A 23,940-nucleotide genomic window follows, 5' to 3' on the forward strand; every position below is an offset into this window, starting at 1 on the left:
TTGAATGTAAGGCGTACTGACTACTCTGCTTATCCACTGATCCATAAATTAACTAGTTTTTTTTCCCTCTTCATAGTTTTGATTGTAGTCTATCTTCTAGTTGTTAGTACATCAAACAAGTTATGTTGTCTACCTTAAAAGTGTGATAAATTAATGTGGTAATCTGAGAGATTTAGTTTAACTTTATACAATTTTAGAAACTCTGGTTTCCTGAAATAATGCCATGGCAGGCACTTGAGTTCAATGTCCATTTATGTTTCTATAAAGCAGTTAATGGCTATGTCTAACTTCATTATCTTTTTTATCGTTGTGTTGCAACTTTAAAAATTAATCGGACTTGCTATCTTCCCTACCCTTCACCCTCCCCACCTCCACTGTTTGGTTCAAACCTCCTCAGAAAAAGCTTCAGGAAGGATCTGGTATCTTCCAATTCAAGTTGTTCTGTCTGAAGCTTCAGGTAGTATTAACAAAGGAAAAGATCCCTCTTAGGCTCTGGAAACTACATTCTGCTTCTGTGAAACAAGGCTTCCTGTTTGTTTGGCATCAGTAACAGTCTGAACTTTTCTTTAACAGAATCATGATGAAACCTGGAGGAATTATTTTTCTGAAATTAATTTCTTCCCAAATGCTGTTTACACCCACTGCTACGACTCGTCTGGAACAAAACTCTTTGTGGCAGGAGGCCCCCTTCCATCAGGACTTCATGGGAATTACGCTGGTCTCTGGAGCTAATGATAACTCTTTACAAATGCTGATCTTTACACAGATTTCCACTCCTTTTCTTTTTTTCTTTTCTTTTCTTTTCTTTTCTTTTCTTTTCTTTTCTTTTCTTTTCTTTTCTTTTCTTTTCTTTTCTTTTCTTTTCTTTTCTTTTCTTTTCTTTTCAATGAAATTGTGTGATGCCATTGAGTTATGATTTAAACACAAGTTATTTTTGGCAGAGTTTTCTGTTGGTCTCCAACAGTTTTGTACATCTTTTTGAACCAGTTTTTGCTTTAACCTCCTTGATCCTTTACATGAAGGGTTTTTGAAATCCCTTTTTATTATATTTGCTCCAAATGACTTTTCCCCTGTTTTTATGCTATCTTGGCCATGTGCCCCCTCCCCTACTTTGCTGTGAGGTAGGATTCCTTTCTACTAGAGTGGTTGCTCCTGGGCTTTCTGTGAAAGTCTAGGGGCTGAGTGTGTGCAGGTACTTTGTGTCAGTTACATTACCTGGAGCGAGGACTACTTGTAATTAAAAAATATTAAAAATATTTGTAAGAGATAAGCTACTACTTTATCTGCAGAGCCTGGCCCTGGCCTTGGTTGATCTTATTTTTTAAAAGTACAAGTCTAATGACACTGTTTATATGTAAAGGAATACAGTAATTTTAAACTGTAGTCATCGGAGCCCCGGGGACAGCTTCCCCAAGGTATTGCCCATCAAGCCCAAACTGGAGAAGCACAGGAGTTCTCAGAAGTGTGTTTGCATTTGAATAGTAGTTTTCAGCAGTGCCAGGAGAAAAAAAAGAAAAAGTCTTTTGTTCCTTTTCTGCCTGTCCCAGGTATCAGCTCGTGCAGCTGGAGTTTGAGTAGGCTGTCCTGCATGGCAGGGTGACATTACTCTGAGGGCCTGCAGAGGTGATGAAAGAAACCGGGGGGGGGGGAGGGGGGCTAGGGACCGTGAGGTTTTTTTCTTATTATTAAAAAATGAACTGTATCTAACCATTTTGAAGGTGAGACAAGGTTCCCAGGTATGCTGCTGTGGTAGTGTGAGAAACATTCTGTAGCCAATAACAGGCTCAGGCAAGGATCTCAGTGAAGTAGCATTTTTATTTGCGATTGCAATGGCGGGCATCCCACAAGCAGGAGCACGCCTACTAGTCACATAGTACAGTTTATATTGTTATAAATGAAGATACAACTCAATCTGAATTTAGTAATATTTATAAAAGGCAAGTAAACAGCGCTGGGTGCATGGGGAGCTTATGCTCTACCAACATGCGCGCACAACCGTCAGACTTTCTAAATATATATATAGAACATCACTTTTACATATTCATGAGAAATCCGAGTACGCCTATACATATGTATGACCTATCCCCACTTCGTATTATAATTAGTATTTTCACAAACTCCTCCTTTTGGCGCCTGCGCATTATCTCTTGGTGGTGGTCGTTGCGGGTCGTGGGGATGAAGGCTCACGGTTCTTCTTCATCACCGCTAGTAACTTTTTGTTCCTGCGCAGACTCTGTGGGTTCCTGGATCTTGTCCAGACTGCAGGGTGTAGCTTCCACCTCTGCCCATGCTCTGCCCTCCACAAGGTTCCCGAATGTAACAAAATGTGATTGACACTAACTTATGCCAGGCCATCTTTTCCCACGTTTCGTTAACCCTTGAAACTGCACTAATGATATGATTATCATATAACATTAAACAACAAATTTTAACAGTTTACTCAGTGTTTTTCATTGTTCTATATCAACCATCTTCTTGACATGAATTATTACTCCATATATCACAATATTATCCCTCCTCTTCTTTTGAATGTCATTAATTCGTGTCTTGGCTTCAAATTTGGCCAAGGCCAATTGAATCTCCGTTGGTTTTGGGGTCTGATTATGAGCCTTTACTCTGTCTTCTTCCTATCCCTAATCCCTATCGTCTTCCATCCCTAATTAAAGTTTGCACTACAGTTTTTAGGCCCATTTTTCCTTCAAAAGAGATTGAAGTACGAAATAGATGCTAAAGGGATTTCTATAGGTAATGTAAACTAATCAGGACTGAGATAGGAGGGCTCTGGAAGATAAGGGATTTCTATAGGTATTGTGAACTAATCAGGACAGGACTGAGACAATGGAAATGATTTCCTGGAACTCATTTCAAAAGCCAAGGACTTTTTAGCTTCTTGCTCTGTCCTGCCAGCAGGCAGGCTGGGGGTGCAGCAGGAGCTGGGAGGGGACAGACCCAGGACAGCTGACCCAAATTAGCCAAAGGGGTATTCCATATCATCTGACGCCATTCTGAACAATATATAGGGGTGGCTAGCCGGGGTGGGGGGGCCAGCTGCTTGGGGATAGGCTGGGCATCGTTCAGCAGGTGGTGAGCAATTGCACTGTGCATCACTTGTTTCGTACACGTTATTGTTAGTACTATTATTAGTAGTACTATTATTATTATTTTTCTGTTCTAATAAACCGTCTCTATCTCAACCCACAGGCTTCACATTCCCATTTCTGTCCCCCATCCCAGAGAAGGAGGGGGGAGGGTGAGCAAATGGCTGTGTGGTGCTGAGCTGCCGGCCAGGTTAAACCACAACAGTCCTTTTTGGCGCCCAATGTGGGGCATGAAGGGTTGAGAGAACGACAGATCTGACCAGAGTGTGTTAAACTAAAATTGATATAAGTATTAGACCTGCTTAATAGTTGCTAGTCACAGCATTGATTGCTTTAATCTCAAGTCTGCTGCGCCTGTTTTCCAAATTGAGTATTATAGCACGTTACTTTCTGTATGTGCTCCCTGTTGTGCTGTTTATCCTTTCCAGGCCCTGGTTTAAGATCATTATGGTACTGTGCAGTGTAACAGTGGCTTATGATATGATGAAATTTCTGGTCATGACTTTAACCTGGTATTTGTACTCAACACTGTCATCAACTCTATACTTTGGAAACCATATCTCGGAAACTATTAACAATTACACCTATTGCTTTTTTTCTTCAGGGAGCCAATCTGTGGAGGGGACAGGGGAAGATATTTTTTCCTACTTGTTCACTCTCCCTTTCTCCTTCACCGCCCTCTTATCCTCTGAGATACTTACAATAGTTCTCCAAGATGTTGGATATCCTTGGGATGTTCAGACTAGCATGGTGTTATGTTGAGGGATTTTTGGAACAGCAAGGAGGCCATGACTTGCTGCAGCTGAGCAAACCAAGCTTATCTCGTCCTTATCTCATCCTTTGAGCCCTTTTCATCGTATTTTCTCCCCGTTCCTCTTTGAGGAGGGGGAGTGAGAGAGCGGCTGTGGTGGAGCTCGGCTGCCCACTCGAGCGGAACCACCACACTATGTTAAACCTAAGTTCTGGTTAATCTCAAAAAAAAAAATCACATAATGCTAACTACAGCGAAACTAAACAGACTTCAAACTGTGACCTCAAGAAGGTCTGCTCTGCATTCTTGTTTTAGAAAAACCAACATCCTTACTAGTTCTGGCAAAGCAAATTCAAATATGTTCTTTTCCAACTGTGCTAAGGTTTTAAAACAAGAAAATGTTTAGATATGCAATTCTGGTTACAGAAGCTCATTTTCTTCCAGATATCTTTTCTTCTTAACTTTTTAAGATAAAAAATAGGCTATCACAAACACAATTTGGACTAGTCTGATATTTACGAAAAAGGCACACTGCTCTATTTTCTTACGTAGCCAGGAAATGTTTGAAAGGTTCCTTGTCAGGTACTTTAAATCCAAAATTAAAACCTCATGTTTTCCCCTTTCACTTTGTGAGAAACACTCCGTAGCCAATAACTTAGGCTCAGGCGAGGATCTCAGTGAAGTAGTAATTTATTCGCGATTGCAATGGCGGGCGCCCCACAAGCAGGAGAGAGCGCATCTACTAGTTCCAAAACACAGTTTATATACCTTTTGATGGCAGGACCCTCCCCTGTTTCCCCACTGAGTGGGTAATCCAGATTCACAATCTATCTGATGCTTCACAAACAATGCATGGCCTTCAGTCGCCGGCCTGTTAAATTTCAAATTTCTTTTCACATTTTTACTGCTTGAAGTGGTAATGTTTCTTCACTTATCTGACTTGACTTGACACCATGATTTTCACCTAATTGTCCTAAGGAGTCTGATTGTCTGCATTTTACAAGGTCGCCTGCTAAACTTTCTTATCACTGTAAGCATATCTCAGTACCACATTCCCTCCTTCTAAACAATGTAACTCTGCAAAAACAACATTTCTATTCCCACAACTTTTATTTCTGTTTCGCTAGATTTAATTTGGTGTTGGTCTCCACAGTTTTGCCATGTGCACATTGCTCTGAAAGAATGAAAAGGAAAGGAATTCAGGAACAGAAGTACAAGTGATAAATCCACTTTCACTTTGCAAACGAGTTGAATTGCTACACATGAATCTAATAATTTATGTGCTGAATGAAGCCGAGAAGTAGATCTACATACAATCTTGTCATTGACTACCGTCAAAGTCTGTGGAAACGTATAAGAGTTGAAACCACAACACCATTCCTCTGGACACAATCCTGATCTTCAGCCATTTGTAGCTCAGACACTTCCTGAGCCAAACAATTTACATAATTCACCAGCCTTGTTCATTCAGCATTGTTTTTCAATTTGGTTAGTTAGTTTGTTGTTATGTTTGTTGTTTTTTTGTTGTTGTTTTTGTTTTTGTTTTTTTTTTTTTCCTGTGATTTTTTTTGAATACATTTGTCAAAACACCCCACATATAAATTTTCAGCATCCACAAGACCTTAAGTAAAGAGTTTCTCAGGTTAACTTCATATATTAAAACCACTTCCTTACATTCGTTCTGAACCTATAACTTACTGATTTAATATCCCCTCACTCATATTTGCATGAGTGATGAACTCATTTCCCCACAGAACTTTCTCGCTAGAAACTTTACAGATGTCTACCACAACCCTCTGTTTTGCAGTCTGCGAAGTCCTACTCTGGAGATATTCAAGGCCCGTCTGGATGCCTACCTGAGCAGCCTGCTCTAGGGAACCTGCTTTGGCAGGGGGGTTGGACCCGATGACCTCATGAGGTCCCTTCCAACCCCTACAATTCTGTGATTCTGTGATACTTTGCTTATTCCTTACATCCCATAAAAGCAATCTTCCCAGTACCTTTCAAAGTCTTTTTTCTTGCTCTACCATTCCCTTTTTAACATGGGGTAGAAGAGAGGGGGACAACCAGACCTGCACTTAAAACTGAAAATGAGGGAATAGTACCAAACAGAAACATCAAGAACTATTGTGCCTATATAGTTCTTTAATTTATATATAGCACTGCAGCTGTCTGAAACACAAATAAAGGGAATGTTTCAAGAATAAAGAGTCTTGAAGACATAACCATCAAATATAATCACTTTGATACAATTATCAATCACCATTATAGTATGTTTCTAACAGCAAAATCAAGCTCATTCAATAAATTCATTTGTGGAAAGACAGACGGGAAGGCGACGTTACAAAACCCAAGTTCCTTGACTCCTTTCCAAATGAAAGTTTACAAACACTTCGGCAAGCACAGATTAGCAGCTGAGAAGCAAAGCAATTCCAGCAGGGATGTTGCATCCTGTGGCACACTTCTGCTTTCTCTTAATCACTCAGTACTGCATACTGAACTGGTTTCAGATAGGATAGTTAATTTTCCTCCTAGTAGATGGTAGGGTGCTGTGTTTTGAATTTAGGATGAGAAGAGTGCTGATAACATGCTGATGTTTTAACTATTGCAGAGCAGTGCTTACACTAAGACAAGGACTTTTCAGCTTCTTGCTCTGTCCTGCCAGCAGGCAGGCTGGGGGTGCAGCAAGAGCTGGGAGGGGACAGACCCAGGACAGCTGACCCAAATTGGCCAAAGGGGTATTCCATACCATCTGATGTCATGCTGAACAATATATAGGCGTGGCTAGCCAGGGTGGGGGGGCCGGCTGCTCGGGGTTAGGCTGGGCATCAGTCAGCGGGTGGTGAGCAATTGCATTATGTATCACTTGTTTCGTACAAAGTAGTAGTAGTACTGTTATCATTATTATCATTTCCCTTTCTTTTCTGTCCTAATAAACTGTCTCTATCTCAACCCACAGGTTTACATTTCTTTCTGACACCCTACCCATTCCCAGAGAGGGAGGGGGGAGGGGGAGCAAACGGCTGTGTGGTGCTGAGCTGCCGGCCAGGTTAAACCTCAACAGTCCTTTTGGCGCACAACGTGGGGCTCGAAGGGTTGAGATAATGACAGATCTGACCAGAGTGTGTTAAACTAAAATTGGTATAAGTATTAGACCTGCTTAATAGTTGCTAGTCACAGCATTGATTGCTTTGATCTCAGGTCTGCTGTGCCTGTTTTCGAAATTGAGTATTATAGCACGTTACTTTCTGTATGTGCTCCCTGTTGTGCTGTTTATCCTTTCCAGGCCCTGGTTTAAGATCATTATGGTACTGTGCAGTGTAACAGTGGCTTATGATATGATGAAATTTCTGGTCATGACTCTAACCTGGTATTTGTACTCAGCACTGTCATCAACTCTACTTTGGAAACCATATCTTGGAAACTATTAACAATTACACCTATTGCTTTTTTTCTTCAGGGAGCCAATCTGTGGAGGGGACAGGGGAAGATATTTTTTCCTACTTGTTCACTCTCCCTTTCTCCTTCACCACCCTCTTATCCTCTGAGATACTTACAATAGTTCTCCAAGATGTTGGATATCCTTGGGATGTTCAGACTAGCATGGTGTTATGTTGAGGGATTTTTGGAACAGCAAGGAGGCCATGACTTGCTGCAGCTGAGCAAACCAAGCTGCCAGGAGGACTATGAGAAGTTCCCATGACAGTGTTCCCACATCTCCCAATTGAGGAATTTAAAAAATATTGTTGCCAGCAGCTGACTTCAAGGACAGGATCTACGTGACTGCTAATCACAAGGGGGTTGTTTTCTTGCAGGTGGGGTTGTTTTCTTGCAGTTGTTTGTCTAAGTTCTTTTGACCAATAATCTTGTGTGAGACACTATCCGCCCCTGTTAAGTTTGCTATAAAAGTCAGGCTATTCGGGTAATAAAGGGAGAGTATGATCTGACCATACTAGTGTCTGTCGTTTTTTCGGCCGTTCTTCCTGAAACAAATGGCGCCCGAACAGGCTGAGACCCGGCGAGACACGGAGACGCTGAGGGACGTGAGAGACGCTGAGAGATGCAGAGAGACGCAGAGAGCTTAGGAACAGAGACGCAGTTACATGCGGGACGCTGAGAGACTCGGAGCACAGACCCGGACAGACGTGGTGAGACGCAGAGACAGAGGTTTTGCGGTGAGACGCATAGCAGTGAAGTATCGCGGTGAGACGTGAAGTGACGTATCACGGTGAGACGCGGGACATCCGGAGTCGAGTTGCTTTGGGACATCGGAGGCGTCAGCGGAAACGGCAGACGACCGCCACCGTGTGGCGAGTTGGCACATAGCAGAGGGGTGGAGATCAATTATATGTGGCCTTGGCATTACAACCAATTCGGACAGCGTGGTGTGACATAATTATTTACCATTATATGGATGACATTCGGTTTGGTGGGCCAGAACGACCCCCAACAACAGACTGCGAAGCCTCAGAACTAGTCTCGACAAGTTGACAGGTCTCGACAAGTCGACGGGTCTCGACAAGTCGACAAGTCAAGTCTTGACATGCCAGAACTTGAATGCTATAAAACAGCAACACTGGAAAGGGGAAGTTGCGTGCTGTTGCGGAGCGGAGACTCCCCAGCCGCCCAGCGCTGTTTTGCTTGTGTCTGCTTACTTGATTAATAAAATAATTTCAATAGACCAGTAAATTGTGTGGTCTAACTTATAACACTATGGTGTTACATAATTTGATAAATGTACAAATGTTCCTGAATAATATTCAGAGGGGTTGCCACATTGTACGGTTTACTAATGACAACTTAGCTATATTACTACCTTTATTGCGGTGCAGGAGTGCAGAGCTGCAGTTTACACTAACAAATGACCACCGGCAGGCTCTTTCACAAATAGCTTTTAAGGTTGCAGCTGGCACTGCTTGCAGATGTATAGCAGACGTTGCACTCTCCTTCCTAATTAGCAATCTCATCCATTAGCAAGTCTCATCCATTTGCGGTGCTTGGTCAGTGGCAAAAAGAAAAGGGGGAGAGTAAGGGGTGACAAAGACAGAAACAGTATCAGGAGGATGCCACTGACACTAACAGCACTGAAAGTAGGAATGGCATAAATGAAAAAGGTGATGGCAAGGGTGGAATGATAGGGCAGCATTTTCGAGTTCTGGAATGGATTTTCCTACCGATTCAGCCAAAAATGAGTGTTCAAACATGGGCAGAAGTTATTGCAGAATTAGTACGTTAGGGTCACTCTCAAAGTATTGAGATCAGCGGGCAGGAACCAGGAGATATTAGTCTGCCGATGACTTAGGATCATTTGGAATGGTGTTTACAGCAGTCCATGCCACTACAAGAAGCTATGTTAGATTACCCGGGATTGGTACATTCCTGAACTCCAAAGGGGCCTCTCTGGCAAGTTATAAGATCATATAAATGGCAGATAGTACCACGGCTTTCGTCCCGACCAGTGGTGGGTCGCACTGTATACACTGATGCAGGTGCAGCAAGTAGGAAGGCTGTGTGTGTGTGGTACGAGAACGGAAGTTGGGAGAAATACATAATTCCGGGGGAGACAGGGGATTCATTACAAACATTGGCATTGTCTGCAGTTGTTTGGGCTTGTCAGTGCTGGATGCATGAGCCAATTAATTTCGTCTCAGGCTCTCTGTATGTTGTCAACATGGTAAAATGGATAGAGGATGCCTTGATATGGCAAACTAAGAGGGACAGATTGTTATTATTTCTGCAGCTGCGAGATGCCATTCAGGGGAGAACTGCACCTTACTGTGTTATCCATATACGTAGTCACCAGTTCTCAATTGAGTTAATAGAAGGTAATTCACAAGCAGACAAGTAGGTGAGTATAGTCACAGAGGGGCCTGAGAGTGATTTTGCACATGCGCGAGTGTTGCACAAAATGTTCCATCAGCATGCAAAGGGTCTTCGGAGAATGCTTGGATTTGCTTGGACAGAGGCGAAAGGAATAGTAAGAGCGTGCGCTTCCTGTAGTCATCATGGACCAGGGTTAGGTTTGGGAATTAACCCACGGGGTATTAAGGCACTTGAGGTATGGCAAATGGATGTAACGCATGTGCCGGAATATAGTACTAAAATATATGTGCATGTGAGTATTGATACTTTTTCAAGATTCATATGGGCAATGGCACAGGGGGGAGAAAAAGCACACCTTGTGCGTAGACATCTGATGGTGTGTGTGGCCATTATGGGAGTGCCACAGCAGATCAAGACGGACGATGGTCCAGCGTATGTCAGCAAAAGGGTTAGAAAATTTATGAAAATGTGGGGAGTAAAGCATATCACAGGTGTTCCATATTCTCCCACAGGCCAAGTGATGGTTGAACAATCACATCAGGTTTTAAAGGAACAATTAGTGAGGTTAAAAGAGATCAAGAACATCTGTTGTCGACGGAAGGAAGACACAGACGCTCAATATGAGTGAACAGTGAACTTCAACTTTAAGGGATAGCTCAGTCGCCTTTTATCTAGTTCGAACATAATCAACTCATACATATTGCAAAAACTAAGCTCAGGATTGGCTAACACTTCCCGCTCTTTTCAGTTAGTTCCTCCTTCTTTTAGCCACCGTCCCGCCTTAGGGACTTTCCCAATCGCTCAAGGGCATCGTGTCCTTGAGCCTGATTGGCTCTCAGCCAGCTGCGTACGTGCCCAGACTCATGTGAGTTGAGTACGGTACTTCACTAGCCCATTGCCTCCTAACTGCCCAACATCCACATGTCCTATTTCACTTAACCATTCCTCCACAAACATCGATGAGCGATTGTCCGAGACGGTGTTTGTCTTGAATCACTTATGTTTGACTAGTGACCGAGAAGACCCTCCTGCGAGTATTCATTTTCAAACAATAAATATAGCAGCACCAAATGTGTTACCACAAATAAGAATGAATTACCGAGGTCCTGCCACAGGAACTTGGAAAGGGCCATACGGGTACAGAAACACCTGTGGTTACAATGACACTGCTAGGCAGGGTTTAGGGGCTTATGGCGCGGAGACAAGAGGTAACAACTACAGCATTTGGAACAATCGTACAGCTATGGCCTTACCTCCTGATGTTTTTCTGATTTGTGGGGATAGGGCCTGGCAAGGTATCCCTGCAAATGCTATCGGAGGTCCATTAGGTAAACTTACTATATTTGCTCCTAGCTTTTCACAGTTGCGTGAGATCACCAGACATACATGGGCATTGCTTGCACCGGATTGCAATGATAATGTTGAATTGCTTGGTGTTGCAGCTAGAGTGGCATTGGCAATTTTAGTGCCAGGAGTGGCATCTGCGGCCACACTTAATAACTTAGAAAAATTGGTATGCTGGACCGAGAAGCAAGCCCATGCCACGACAGAGATACTTGAGGAGATGTTACCAGATCAAAATAGCCTGCGCCATGCGCTCTTACAGGATCAAGCTGCTATTGACTTCTTGCTCTTGGCTCAAGGGCATGGGTGTGATGACTTTGAGGGAATGTGCTGCATGAACCTTTCTGATCATAATGAGTCAATTCACAAATCCATTACTTTCCTGAAAGAGCACATGAGAAAGATTCAATATGATATCAATCCTTTCAATCAATGGCTCACTGATTTGTTTGGAACGATGCCTAGATGGTTACTGGGATTAATCAAAGACGGATTAAGGATTCTGTTTGTTGTGGTGTTAATCATCATTGCGTGTTGTATTGTAATAAATGTGGTTAAAAGGTTACTTGCAAAAGTGTTACATCGGGCTTGGTTTGCTCAAAAAGAAAAAGGGGGAATTGTTGAGGGATTTTTGAAACAGCAAGGAGGACATGACTTGCTGCTTGAAAAAGGGGTGTTGTGACTCTGGCAGTTCCAAAGAGACACAAATCACTGTAGCGTGCTGGGGGTCTGGCCTATGCCTATTGAGCTGCAATTGATGCTACTATCAACCTAGTGACAGACCCTGCGGCCACTCCAAGTCCTGTGACAGGCCCAACGGCCACTCCAACCCCTACGATGGACCCCGCTGCCTCTCCAGCTCCTGCAGCCACTCCAACCCCTGTGATGGGCCCAGCGTGTATTCCAACACCTGTGACAGGCCCTGTGGCTGGGTCAGAGAAATGAGCTGTAGCAGTGCAAGTTGCCCCTGTAGACAAGGTGAAAAAATGATATAGAGATTCAGGTCGTTTAGAATGCAAAGAGTCTTCTGCTAGGTCTAGGTATAGAGAAGATGAGGCTGGGCCATCAGAGGAGGAGGATGAAGATGAAGATGTCAAAACTTCAACAGTAATTACCCGAAACCTATACCAGCCTGAGCTACGAGATGTGCGAAAAGATTTTGGTCACTGAATAGGTGAGCAGCTTGTCACCTGGCTGCTCCAGTGCTGGGACACCGGAGCCAATTGTGTGGAATTAGAGGGCAGGGAATCCAGGCAGCTGGGATCCTTTGCTAGAGACACAGGCATTGACAAAGCAATTGCAGATGGAGCACGACCTCACAGCCTCTGGAGGCGTCTCCTCTCAGCAGTGAAGGAAAGGTATCCCTTCAAGGAAGAACTTCTATGTCTACCAGTAAGTGGGCCACTATGGAGAAGGGAATCCAGTACCTGAGGGAATTAGCCGTACGGGAGGTGATTTATGAGGACCCAGACCTCAGACAAACATCCACAGATCCAGATAAAGTCAAGTGTTGTCCTGGTTTCAGTTAGCACAGAATTAATTTTCTTCCTAGTAGCTGGTGGAATGCTGTGTTTTGGCTTAGAATGAGAAGAGTGCTGATAACACCCCGATGCTTTAATTGTTGCAGAGCAGTGCTTATACTAAGCCAAGGACATCTCAGCCTTTGCTCTGTCCTGCCAACGGGCAGGCTGGGGGGTGCAGTAAGAGCTGGGAGGGGACAGACCCAGGACAGGTGACCCAAACTAGCCAAAGGGGTATTCCATACCATCTGACGTCATGCTAAACAATATATAGGGGTGGCTAGCTGGGGGGAGGGGGCCGGACTGCTCGGGGTTAGGCTGGGCATCGGTCAGCGGGTGGTGAGCAATTGCATTGTGCATCACTTGTTTGTACATACTATTATTACTTTCGTATTATCACCATTGTATCATCATTATTATTATTGTTATTATTATTTTTGTTATTTTTTTCCTGTCTTATTAAACTGTCTTTATCTCAACTCACGGGCTTCACTTTCCATTTCTCTCCCCCGTCCCAGAGAGGGAGGGGGGAGGGTGAGCGAACGGCTGCGTGGTGTTTAGCTGCCGGTCGGGTTAAACCACGACAGTCTTTTTGGCGCCCAACGTGGGGCCCGAAAGGTTGAGATAACGGCAGATCTGATCAGAGTGTGTTAAACTAAAATTGGTGTAAGGATTAGACCTGCTTAATAGTCACTTGTCATGATGCTGATTGCTTTAATCACAACTCTGCTGCGCCTGTTTTCCAAATTGAGTATTATAGTACATTATTTTCCGTATTTGCTCTCTGTAGTGTTGTTTCTCCTCTCCGGGCCCTGGTTTCAGACCATTATGGTACTAAGTGTTATAGCAATGGCTTATGAGACGATAAGATATCTGGTCATGACTCTAACTTGGTATTTATACTCAGTAACATCGTGGACTCTGTACTTTGGAAACAGCATCTTGGGAACTATTAGCAATTATACCTATTGTTTTTCTCCATTAGAGAGTCAATCTGTGGAGGGGAAAGGGGAGGATATTTTTCCTTACTTGCTTACTCTCCCTTTCTCCTTCACCACCCCTGTATCCTCCTGGGTCACTCTGCCTTCCTCCTTCACCACCCTCTTATCCCCTGAGCTTGTCACAATAGCTCTCCAAGATATTGAATATTTCTGGAATACTCAGAATACCATAGTCTTGTTGTTCTGCCTCATGAATGCACTTCAGATTCTGCTTAAAGTTAAACAACTACTTATGAAGCTCATCCGGAGATCTGCCCGGAGGCAGTATAGTTGTGGGTGGCAGGGAGTATGGGTGGATATGGGCAGGCATCTAGAGCAGTTGGCACCCCCAGTGTGTTGGAAATTCACCCCTGAACAATGGCAAAATCCTCAAAAACTGGCAGAATGCTTGAAAAAAAGGTGTAATGATTCTGGCAGTTCCAAAGTAACACAAATCATTGTAACGTGCTGGGGCCTGGCTCATGCCTATCGAGCTGCCATTGATACTGCTGTCAACTTAGTGACAGACCCTGCGGCCACTCCAAACCCTGTGACAGATCCAACGGCCACTGTGACCCCTACGGTGGATTCTGCAGCCGCTCCAGTCCCAGCTCCTGCAGCTGCTCCAGTCCCAGTTCCTGCAACTGCTCCAGTCCCAGCTCCTGAAGCCGCTCCAGCTCCAGCTCCTGAAGCCGCTCCAGCTCCAGCTCCTACTGCTGCTCCAGTCCCAGCTCCTGCAACTGCTCCAGCTCCAGCTCCAGCTCCTGTAGCCGCTACAGCTCCGGTTCCTGCAACTGCTCCAGCTCCTGTAGCCGCTCCAGCTCCTGTGGCCGTGTCAGAGAAACGAGCTGTAGCAGTGCAAGTTGACCCTGCAGAGGGCATTCCAACCCCTGTGGCAGACCCTGTAACAAAGTCAGAGAAACGAGCAGTAGCAGTGCAAGCTGCCCCTGTAGAGAAGGTGAAAATATGGTATAGAAATTCAAGTCGTTTAGAACGCAGAGAGTCTTCTGCCAATCCAGGTAAGGCTTCTGCCAAAACTAAGTATAGAGATGACGAAGATGATGACGACGCTGGGCCGTCAAGGATTCAGGAGGAGGAAGATGAGGATGCCGAAAGAGCAACAGTAACTACCCGAAGCCTAAACGAGCGCGAGCTACGAGATGTGCGAAAAGATTTTGGTCGCTGTATAGGTGAGCAGCTTGTCACCTGGCTGCTCCGGTGCTGGGACTCTGGAGCCAATTGTGTGGAATTAGACGGCAGGGAAGCCAAGCGGCTGGGATCCCTTGCTCGAGACGCCGGCATTGACAAAGCAATTGCAGATGGAGCACGACCCACCAGCCTCTGGAGGCGTCTCCTCTCAGCTGTGAGGGAAAGGTATCCCTTCAAGGAAGATATTTTATGTCTACCAGGCAAGTGGACCACTATGGAGAAGGGAATCCAGTACCTGAGGGAATTAGCCGTACGGGAAGTGATTTATGAGGATCCAGACCTCAAACAAACATCCACAGATCCAGATGAAGTCAAGTGTACACGACCCATGTGGCGGAAGTTTGTACGGAGTGCACCATCATCATATGCCAGCTCATTGGCAATAATGGCCTGGAAAGAGGATGAGGAACCCACAGTGGGTGAAGCGGCTAAACAACTCCGGCAGTACGAAGAAAGTCTCTCCTCTTCCTTACAGGCCTGCGTCTCAGCTGTGGAGAAACTTTCTGAAAAGGTTCACCAACTTGAAGAGAATCTATTGTCCTCCCCACCTGAACCAACCAGTGCCCACCGACCAAAGGAGAACACTTGGGAGAAACTTTCTGAAAAGGTTCACCAACTTGAAGAGAGATTATTCTCCTTCGCACCTGTACAAAGCAGTGTCTCAGCTGTCAGGGGTAGGCGTTCACCCACACAAGGAAGACGATATGGTGGGTACTCACCCCGTGCCACCCTGTGGTTTTACTTACGAGACCATGGAGAGGACATGAGAAAGTGGGACGGAAAATCTACCGCGACCCTAGAGGCACGGGTACGTGAGTTGCAAAAGAAAACAATCAGGAAAAAGGGATTCTCCGAAAAGTTTGCTGCTCCAACTTCCAGCAGACAGTCCTTCAAACACAGAAACGAGGAAGATTCTGACCAGGATTAGGGGGGCCCTGCCTCCAGCCAGGGGGAGGAAAGGGACAATCGAGTTTATTGGACTGTGTGGATTCGATGGCCTGGCACATCACGCGCACAGAAGTATAAGGCTTTAGTAGACACCGGTGCACAATGTACTATAATGCCATCGAGATATAAAGGACCAGAGCCCATCTATATTTGTGGAGTGACAGGGGGATCTCAGCAGTTGACTGTATTGGAGGCTGAAGTGAGTCTGACTGGGAATGAGTGGGAAAAGCACCGCATTGTGACTGGTCCGGATGCTCCATGTATCCTTGGCATAGACTATCTTAGAAGAGGATACTGCAAGGACCCAAAAGGGTTCCGGTGGGCTTTTGGTATTGCTGCTTTAGAGACGGAGGGCATTAAACAATTATCTACCTTGCCTGGTCTCTCAGAGGACCCCTCTGTTGTGGGGTTGCTGAGGGTCGAAGAACAGCAAGTGCCAATTGCTACCACAACTGTGCACCGGCGGCAATATCGCACCAACCGAGACTCCCTGATTCCCATCCATAAGCTAATTCGTCAATTGGAGAGCCAAGGAGTGATCAGCAAGACTCATTCACCTTTCAATAGTCCCATATGGCCAGTGCGAAAGTCTAATGGCGAGTGGAGACTAACAGTGGACTATCGTGGCCTGAATGAAGTGACGCCACCACTGAGTGCTGCAGTGCCGGACATGCTGGAACTTCAGTACGAACTTGAATCGAAGGCAGCCAAGTGGTACGCCACAATTGATATCGCTAATGCATTTTTCTCCATCCCTCTAGCAGCAGAGTGCAGGCCACAATTTGCCTTCACTTGGAGGGGAGTCCAATATACTTGGAATAGGCTGCCCCAGGGGTGGAAACACAGCCCTACCATTTGCCATGGGCTGATCCAGTCTGCACTAGAGCAGGGGGAAGCTCCTGAACACCTGCAGTACATCGATGACATTATTGTGAGGGGTGACACAGCAGAGGAAGTTTTCGAGAAAGGGAAGAAAATAGTCCAAATCCTTCTGAAAGCCGGTTTTGCCATAAAACAAAATAAAGTCAAAGGACCTGCACGGGAGATCCAGTTTTTAGGAATAAAATGGCAAGATGGACGTCGTCAAATCCCAATGGATGTGATCAACAAAATAACAGCTATGTCTCCACCAACTAACAAAAAAGAAACACAGACTTTCCTAGGTGTTGTGGGGTTTTGGAGAATGCACATCCCAAATTACAGTCTGATTGTAAACCCACTCTACCAAGTAACTCGTAAGAAGAATGAGTTTGAATGGGGCCCTGAACAACGACAAGCCTTTGAACAAATCAAGCAGGAAATAGTCCATGCAGTAGCCCTTGGGCCAGTTCGAACAGGACCAGATGTAAAGAATGTGCTCTACACTGCAGCCGGGGAGAATGGCCCCACCTGGAGCCTCTGGCAGAAAGAACCTGGGGAAACTCGAGGTCGGCCTCTGGGGTTTTGGAGTCGGGGATACAGAGGATCTGAGGCCCGCTATACTCCAACTGAAAAGGAGATATTGGCAGCATATGAAGGAGTTCGATCTGCTTCGGAGGTGGTCGGTACTGAAGCGCAGCTCCTCCTAGCACCCCGATTACCGGTACTAGGCTGGATGTTCAAGGGAAGGGTCCCCTCTACGCATCATGCAACTGATGCTACATGGAGCAAGTGGGTTGCACTGATTACTCAGCGGGCTCGAATAGGAAACCCCAGTCGCCCAGGAATATTGGAAGTGATCATGGACTGGCCAGAAGGCAAATACTTTGGGATATCATCAGAGGAGGAGGTGGGTCGTGCTGAAGAAGCCCCACTGTACAACCAGTTGCCAGAGAATGAAAAGAAATATGCCCTGTTCACTGATGGGTCCTGTCGTATTGTGGGGAAGCATCGGAGATGGAAGGCTGCTGTATGGAGTCCTACGCGACGAGTTGCAGAAGCTGCTGAGGGAGAAGGTGAATCGAGTCAGTTTGCAGAAGTGAAAGCCATTCAGCTGGCTTTAGACATTGCTGAACGAGAAAAATGGCCAGTTCTCTATCTCTACACCGATTCATGGATGGTAGCAAATGCCCTGTGGGGATGGTTACAGCAATGGAAGCAAAACAACTGGCAGCGTAGGGGCAAACCTATCTGGGCTGCTGCATTGTGGCAAGATATTGCTGCTCGGGTAGAGAACCTGGCTGTAAAAGTACGCCACGTAGATGCTCATGTGCCCAAGAATCGGGCTACTGAAGAACATCAAAACAACCAGCAGGTGGATCAGGCTGCTAAGATTGAAGTAGCTCAGGTGGACCTGGATTGGCAGCATAAAGGTGAATTATTTATAGCCCGATGGGCCCATGACACCTCAGGCCATCAAGGTAGAGATGCAACATACAGATGGGCTCGTGATCGAGGGGTGGACTTGACCATGGACGCTATAGCACAGGTTATTCATGACTGTGAAACATGTGCTGCAATCAAGCAAGCCAAACGGTCAAAGCCTCTTTGGTATGGAGGACGATGGCTGAAATATAAATATGGAGAGGCCTGGCAGATTGATTACATCACACTCCCTCAAACTCGCAATGGCAAGCGCCACGTACTTACAATGGTGGAAGCAACCACCGGATGGCTGGAAACATATCCTGTGCCTCATGCTACCGCCCGGAACACCATCCTGGGCCTTGAAAAGCAAGTCCTATGGCGACATGGCACCCCAGAAAGAATAGAATCAGACAATGGGACTCACTTCCGAAACAACCTTATAGACACTTGGGCCAAAGAACATGGTATTGAATGGGTGTATCACATCCCCTATCATGCACCAGCCTCCGGGAAAGTTGAACGATACAATGGCCTGTTAAAGACTACCTTGAAAGCAATGGGCGCTGGGACGTTCAAAAACTGGGATACGCATTTGGCAAAGGCCACCTGGTTAGTCAATACTAGGGGATCTACCAACCGAGCTGGACCTGCCCAATCAAACCTGTTACGTACTGTAGATGGGGATAAAGTTCCTGTAGTGCATGTAAAAAATATGCTGGGTAAAACAGTCTGGGCTACTCCTGCCTCAGGAAAAGGCAAACCTATTCGTGGAATTGTTTTCGCTCAGGGACCTGGATATACTTGGTGGGTGATGCAAAAGAACGGAGAGGTCCGGTGTGTACCTCAAGGAGATTTAATACTGGGTGAGAATAGCCCATGAACTGAATTGCACCATGTTAAATAGTATATTATACTGTATGTTATCACTACCATGATTACTATAGGTGACTAATTAGAATGTATGGAAAAGAGTGTAACCTGAGCATGACATAAATGGTATGGAATAAGGGGTGGATAGATGTCCTGGTTTCAGTTAGCACAGAATTAATTTTCTTCCTAGTAGCTGGTGGAATGCTGTGTTTTGGCTTAGAATGAGAAGAGTGCTGATAACACCCCGATGCTTTAATTGTTGCAGAGCAGTGCTTATACTAAGCCAAGGACATCTCAGCCTTTGCTCTGTCCTGCCAACGGGCAGGCTGGGGGGTGCAGTAAGAGCTGGGAGGGGACAGACCCAGGACAGGTGACCCAAACTAGCCAAAGGGGTATTCCATACCATCTGACGTCATGCTAAACAATATATAGGGGTGGCTAGCCGGGGGGAGGGGGCCGGACTGCTCGGGGTTAGGCTGGGCATCGGTCAGCGGGTGGTGAGCAATTGCATTGTGCATCACTTGTTTGTACATACTATTATTACTTTCGTATTATCACCATTGTATCATCATTATTATTATTGTTATTATTATTTTTGTTATTTTTTTCCTGTCTTATTAAACTGTCTTTATCTCAACTCACGGGCTTCACTTTCCATTTCTCTCCCCCGTCCCAGAGAGGGAGGGGGGAGGGTGAGCGAACGGCTGCGTGGTGTTTAGCTGCCGGTCGGGTTAAACCACGACAAGTGTACACAATGCATGTGACGGAAGTTTGTACGGAGTACACCATCATCATATGCCAGCTCATTGGCAATAATGGCCTGGAAAGAGGAGGAGGAACCCACAGTGGATGAAGTGGCTAAACAGCTCCGGCAGTGTAAAGAAAGTCTCTCCTCTTCCTTACAGGCCTGCGTCTTGGCTGTGGAGAAACTTTCTGAAAAGTTCCACCAACTTGAAGAGAGATTATTTTCCTCCCCACCTGTACAAACCGGTGTTTCAGCTATCAGGGGTAAGCATTCATCCGTGCAAGGAAGACAATATGGTGGGTACACACCCCATGTCACCCTGTGGTTTTACCTACGTGACCATGGAGAAGATATGAGAAAATGGGATGGAAAATCTACCTTGACCCTAGAGGCACAGGTACACGAGTTGCAAAAGAAATCAGGAAAAAGGAGTTATCTGAAAAGTTTGCTGCTCCAACTTTCAGCAGGCAGTCCTTTAGACACGGAAAAGAAGATTCTGGCCAGGACTAGAGGGGCCCTGCCTCCAGCCAGGGGGAGGAGAGGGACAATCGAGTTTATTGGACTGTGTGGATTCGATGGCCTGGCATGTCAGATGCACAGAAGTATAATGCTTTAGTAGACACCGGCAATATCACAATCCCTCCTCTTATTTTGAATGTCACTAATTCATGTCTTGGCTTCGAATTTGGCCAAGGCCAATTGAACCATAACAGAGACTCTGTCTTCTTGAGGACTTTCCACCGGGATTGTGGTAAACTGCATTCCTTGGATTATTCTCTGTACAAGGAGTGTAATTCGAGGAATTAAGCACGGGATTGTTAGTAGTCCCAGGCTCCCCTCTTATACCCTTCGCCCCACAGCAGTTCTTTTCCACTAATTATTCATTGGTCAACAACTTTGCTTAGCAACCAGCAAACACCCAGCAACTTCCATGCCTTAAGGGTGGGAGAACAAGCAACCCGACAGGGCAAGGCATCTCCTGAATCACCCTTCTTTGTTCCCGCTAAAGTCTTTACATTCCTGATGGCCTCATCGTTAAGAGTCTGATGTTAGCACCAACCATGGGGCTTGTCGAACCCCATGGCCACACTCCCACATCTCCCCCTTCTTTATTAACATCAACCATCTAATTGACACGAATTATTACTCCATATATCACACTGAACAGACTAAATGGGAGATAGTTCATACAGTAGCCCTTGGGCCAGTCCGAACAGGACCAGATGTAAAGAATGTGCTCTACACTGCAGCCGGGGAGAATGGCCCCACCTGGAGTCACTGGCAGGAAGAACCTGGGGAAACTCGAGGTCGACCCCCAGGGTTTTAGAGTCGGGGATACAGAGGATCTGAGGCCTGCTACACTCCAACTGAAAAGGAGACATTGGCAGCATATGAAGGAGTTCGATCTGCTTCAGAAGTGGTCGGTACTGAAGCACAGCTCCTCCTGGCACCCCAACTGCCAGTACTAGGCTGGATGTTCAAAGGAAGGGTCCCCTCTACATATCATGCAACTGATGCTACATGGAGCAAGTAGGTTGCACTGATTACTCAGTGGGCTCGAATATGAAAACCCAGTCACCCAGGAATCCTGGAAGTGATTATAGACTGGCCAGAAGGCAAATATTTTGGGATATCACCAGAGGAGGAGGTGGCCCGTGCTGAAGAAGCCCCACTGTACAACAAGCTACCAGAGAATGAGAAGCAATATGCCCTGTTCACTGATGGGTCCTGTCGTATTGTGGGGAAGCATCGGAGATGGAAGGCTGCTGTATGGGGTCCTACACAACAAGTTGCAGAAGCTGCTGAGGGAGAAGGTGAATTGAGTCAGTTTGCAGAAGTGAAAGTCATCCAGCTGGCTTTAGATTTAGATTGCTGAAGGAGAAAATTGGCCAGTTCTCTATCTGTACACTGATTCATGGATGGTAGTGTGATATATGGAGTGCTAATTCGTGTCGAGAAAACGGTTGATATTAATAAAGAAGGGGGAGATGTGGGAGCGTGGCCATGGGGGTCGGCAAGCCCCGTGGTTGATGATAACATCAGACTCTTAACGATGAGGCCATCAGGAATGTAAAAGAGTTTAGAGGGAACAAAGAAGGGTGATTCAGGAGATGCCATGCAGTCTCAGGGTTGCTTGTTCTCCAGCCATAAAGGCATGGAAGTTGCTGGGTGTTTGCTGTTTTTGTTATATGCAAAGTTGTTTGACCAATGAAAAGTTGATTTGAAAAGAACTGCTGTGGGGAGGAGGGTATAAGAGGGGAGCCTGCCCTCAAGATAAAAAAGGCAACATGATGAAGTTACGTCATCAATAAAGAAGCAAAATAAGGAAGGAATAGGGACTGGCTAGCAGAATGGAGACAAGGATGGAAACAGGGACGTTGATCGCCTCATGAAGATAGGTTCGGCCAGACTCAGCAAACCGCTCAAATAAGCTCGCACAGAAAGTCGCTGGAAATAGGCACACCGGAGGTGGAAAGAAGCTCAAGCTGAGAGAAGCGGACCCGCACACACAACTGCCCCTCGCTGGTAAGCGGTAGCGCATTATGGGGAATCACACGTCCTTAGAAACAAAGACTGTCCTGGTAACCTTACAGCTTATTCTCCTTATTAACAATCGGACCATTTATGATCCTGAAACATGGGACCAAACTTAGGTCAAGGTGTGGGACTCTACAACTAAAAACGACAAGGTTGCATTGGGATTACTCGGCACCTGGCAAGCAGTCTCTGAGGCCTTGAAGAGCCATGTGCGATCACAGTCAGAAACGTGTGTTTTTCCAGACAGTGAGGGAGCTGCGGGCTCGTTTACTGATCCTTCTGCTACACCATCAGCCCCCCCACCGCTACTGCCATTGAAGGCTTTTGCTGTTACATCCCCTGGTGACCTGGACGTGCCTTTTGACCCAGGCCCTATTGGCCTTGAAAAGGAGATGGATATGTTTTTCTTCGATCCAGGATGATTAGGATACATAAGGCCCGAAGGCCGAGTTGCTTGACAACTTAAAGCGAGACATATTGTTCCCACGACTAGCCCTGGAATTCTCCGGTGTTTGTAATCAAGAAAAGGAATGGAAAATGGAGACTGCTATATGATCTGAGAAAAATTAATGAAGCCATGGAAGATATGGGAGCACTTCAACCAGGATTACCAACTCCAACTGTGCTCCCCAGTCATGGACATTAATAGTAATAGACTTAAGGAATTGTTTGTTACCTTTTCTGATTGTACATATGTATAGGCATACTCTGGTTTAGTATGTAAAAGCAATGTTCTGTATATTTAGAAAGTTTGATGTTCGTGTGTGTGTGTTGGTAGAGCATAGGCTCCCTGCGCACCCAGCACTGTTTACTTGTCTTTTATAAATATTACTAAATTCAGATTGAGTTTAGACTTCATTTATAATAGTATAACATTAGCAAATGTCCTCTGGGGGTGGTTACAGCAACGGAAGCAGAACAACTGGCAGCACAGGGGCAAAGCCATCTGGACTGCTGCATTGTGGCAAGATGTTACTGCCCAGGTAGAGAACCTGGTTGTAAAGGTACACCACGTAGATGCTCATGTGCCCAAGAATCGAGCTACTGAAGAACATGAAAACAACCAGCAGGAGGATGAGGCTGCTAAGATTGAAGTGGCTCAGGTGGACCTTAACTGGCAACATAAAGGTGAATTATTTATAGCTCTATGGGCCCATGACACCTCAGGCCATCAAGGTAGAGATGCAACATACAGATGGGCTCGTGATCAAGGGGTGGACCTGACCACGGACACTATAGCACAGGTTATTCATGACTGTGAAACATGTGCTGCAATCAAGCAAGCCAAACAGTCAAAGCCTCTTTGGTATGGAGGACGATGGCTGAAATATAAATATGGAGAGACCTGGCAGATGGATTACATCATAGAATCATAGAATATCCTGAGTTGGAAGGGACCCATAAGGATCATCAAATCCAAGTCCTGGCACCGCACAGGTCTACCCAGAAGTTTAGACCATGTGACTAAGTGCACAGTCCAATCGCTTCTTAAATTCAGACAGGCTTGGTGCAGTGACTACTTCATTGGGGAGCCTGTTCCAATGTGCAACCACCCTCTCGGTGAAGAACCTCTTCCTGATGTCCAGCCTAAACTTCCCCTGCCTTGGCTTAACACCGTTCCCGCGGGTCCTAAGGATTAAGGAGGAGAGGTCACCTAAGGATTAAGGATAAGAGGTCACCTGTCTCTCCACTCCCCCTCGCGAGGAAGTTGTAGACTGCAATGAGTTCCCCCCTCAGCCTCCTCTTCTTCAGGTTGAACAGGCCCAGTGACCTCAGCTGCTCCTCATATGTCTTCCCCTCTAGGCCCTTCACCATCTTAGTCGCCCTC

At 45.7% G+C, this 23,940-nt stretch overlaps 1 protein-coding gene and 1 long non-coding RNA gene across 2 annotated transcripts in view; one reads left to right on the forward strand and one right to left on the reverse strand.

The window, feature by feature from the left end:
- LOC309889539 (DDB1- and CUL4-associated factor 12-like) overlaps window positions 1-994 on the forward strand; it is a 124,023-nt gene extending 123,029 nt beyond the window's left edge. The window contains exon 9 of the mRNA XM_082782389.1: window positions 574-994. Within this exon, the coding sequence (XP_082638515.1) occupies window positions 574-732 (159 nt within the window). The 3' untranslated portion in view covers window positions 733-994. The remainder of the gene's footprint in view (window positions 1-573) is intronic.
- Window positions 995-4,521: 3,527 nt separating this feature from the next.
- LOC309889391 lies at window positions 4,522-8,174 on the reverse strand. Its single transcript, XR_014319223.1, has 2 exons — window positions 7,407-8,174; window positions 4,522-5,023 (listed from the first exon to the last, which is right to left on the reverse strand). It is a non-coding gene; the product is annotated as an uncharacterized lncRNA (long non-coding RNA).
- Window positions 8,175-23,940: the final 15,766 nt, after the last annotated feature.

Source organism: Aythya marila (genome assembly GCF_965140915.1).
Source record: "Aythya marila genome assembly, chromosome: W".
NCBI lineage: Eukaryota > Metazoa > Chordata > Aves > Anseriformes > Anatidae > Aythya > Aythya marila.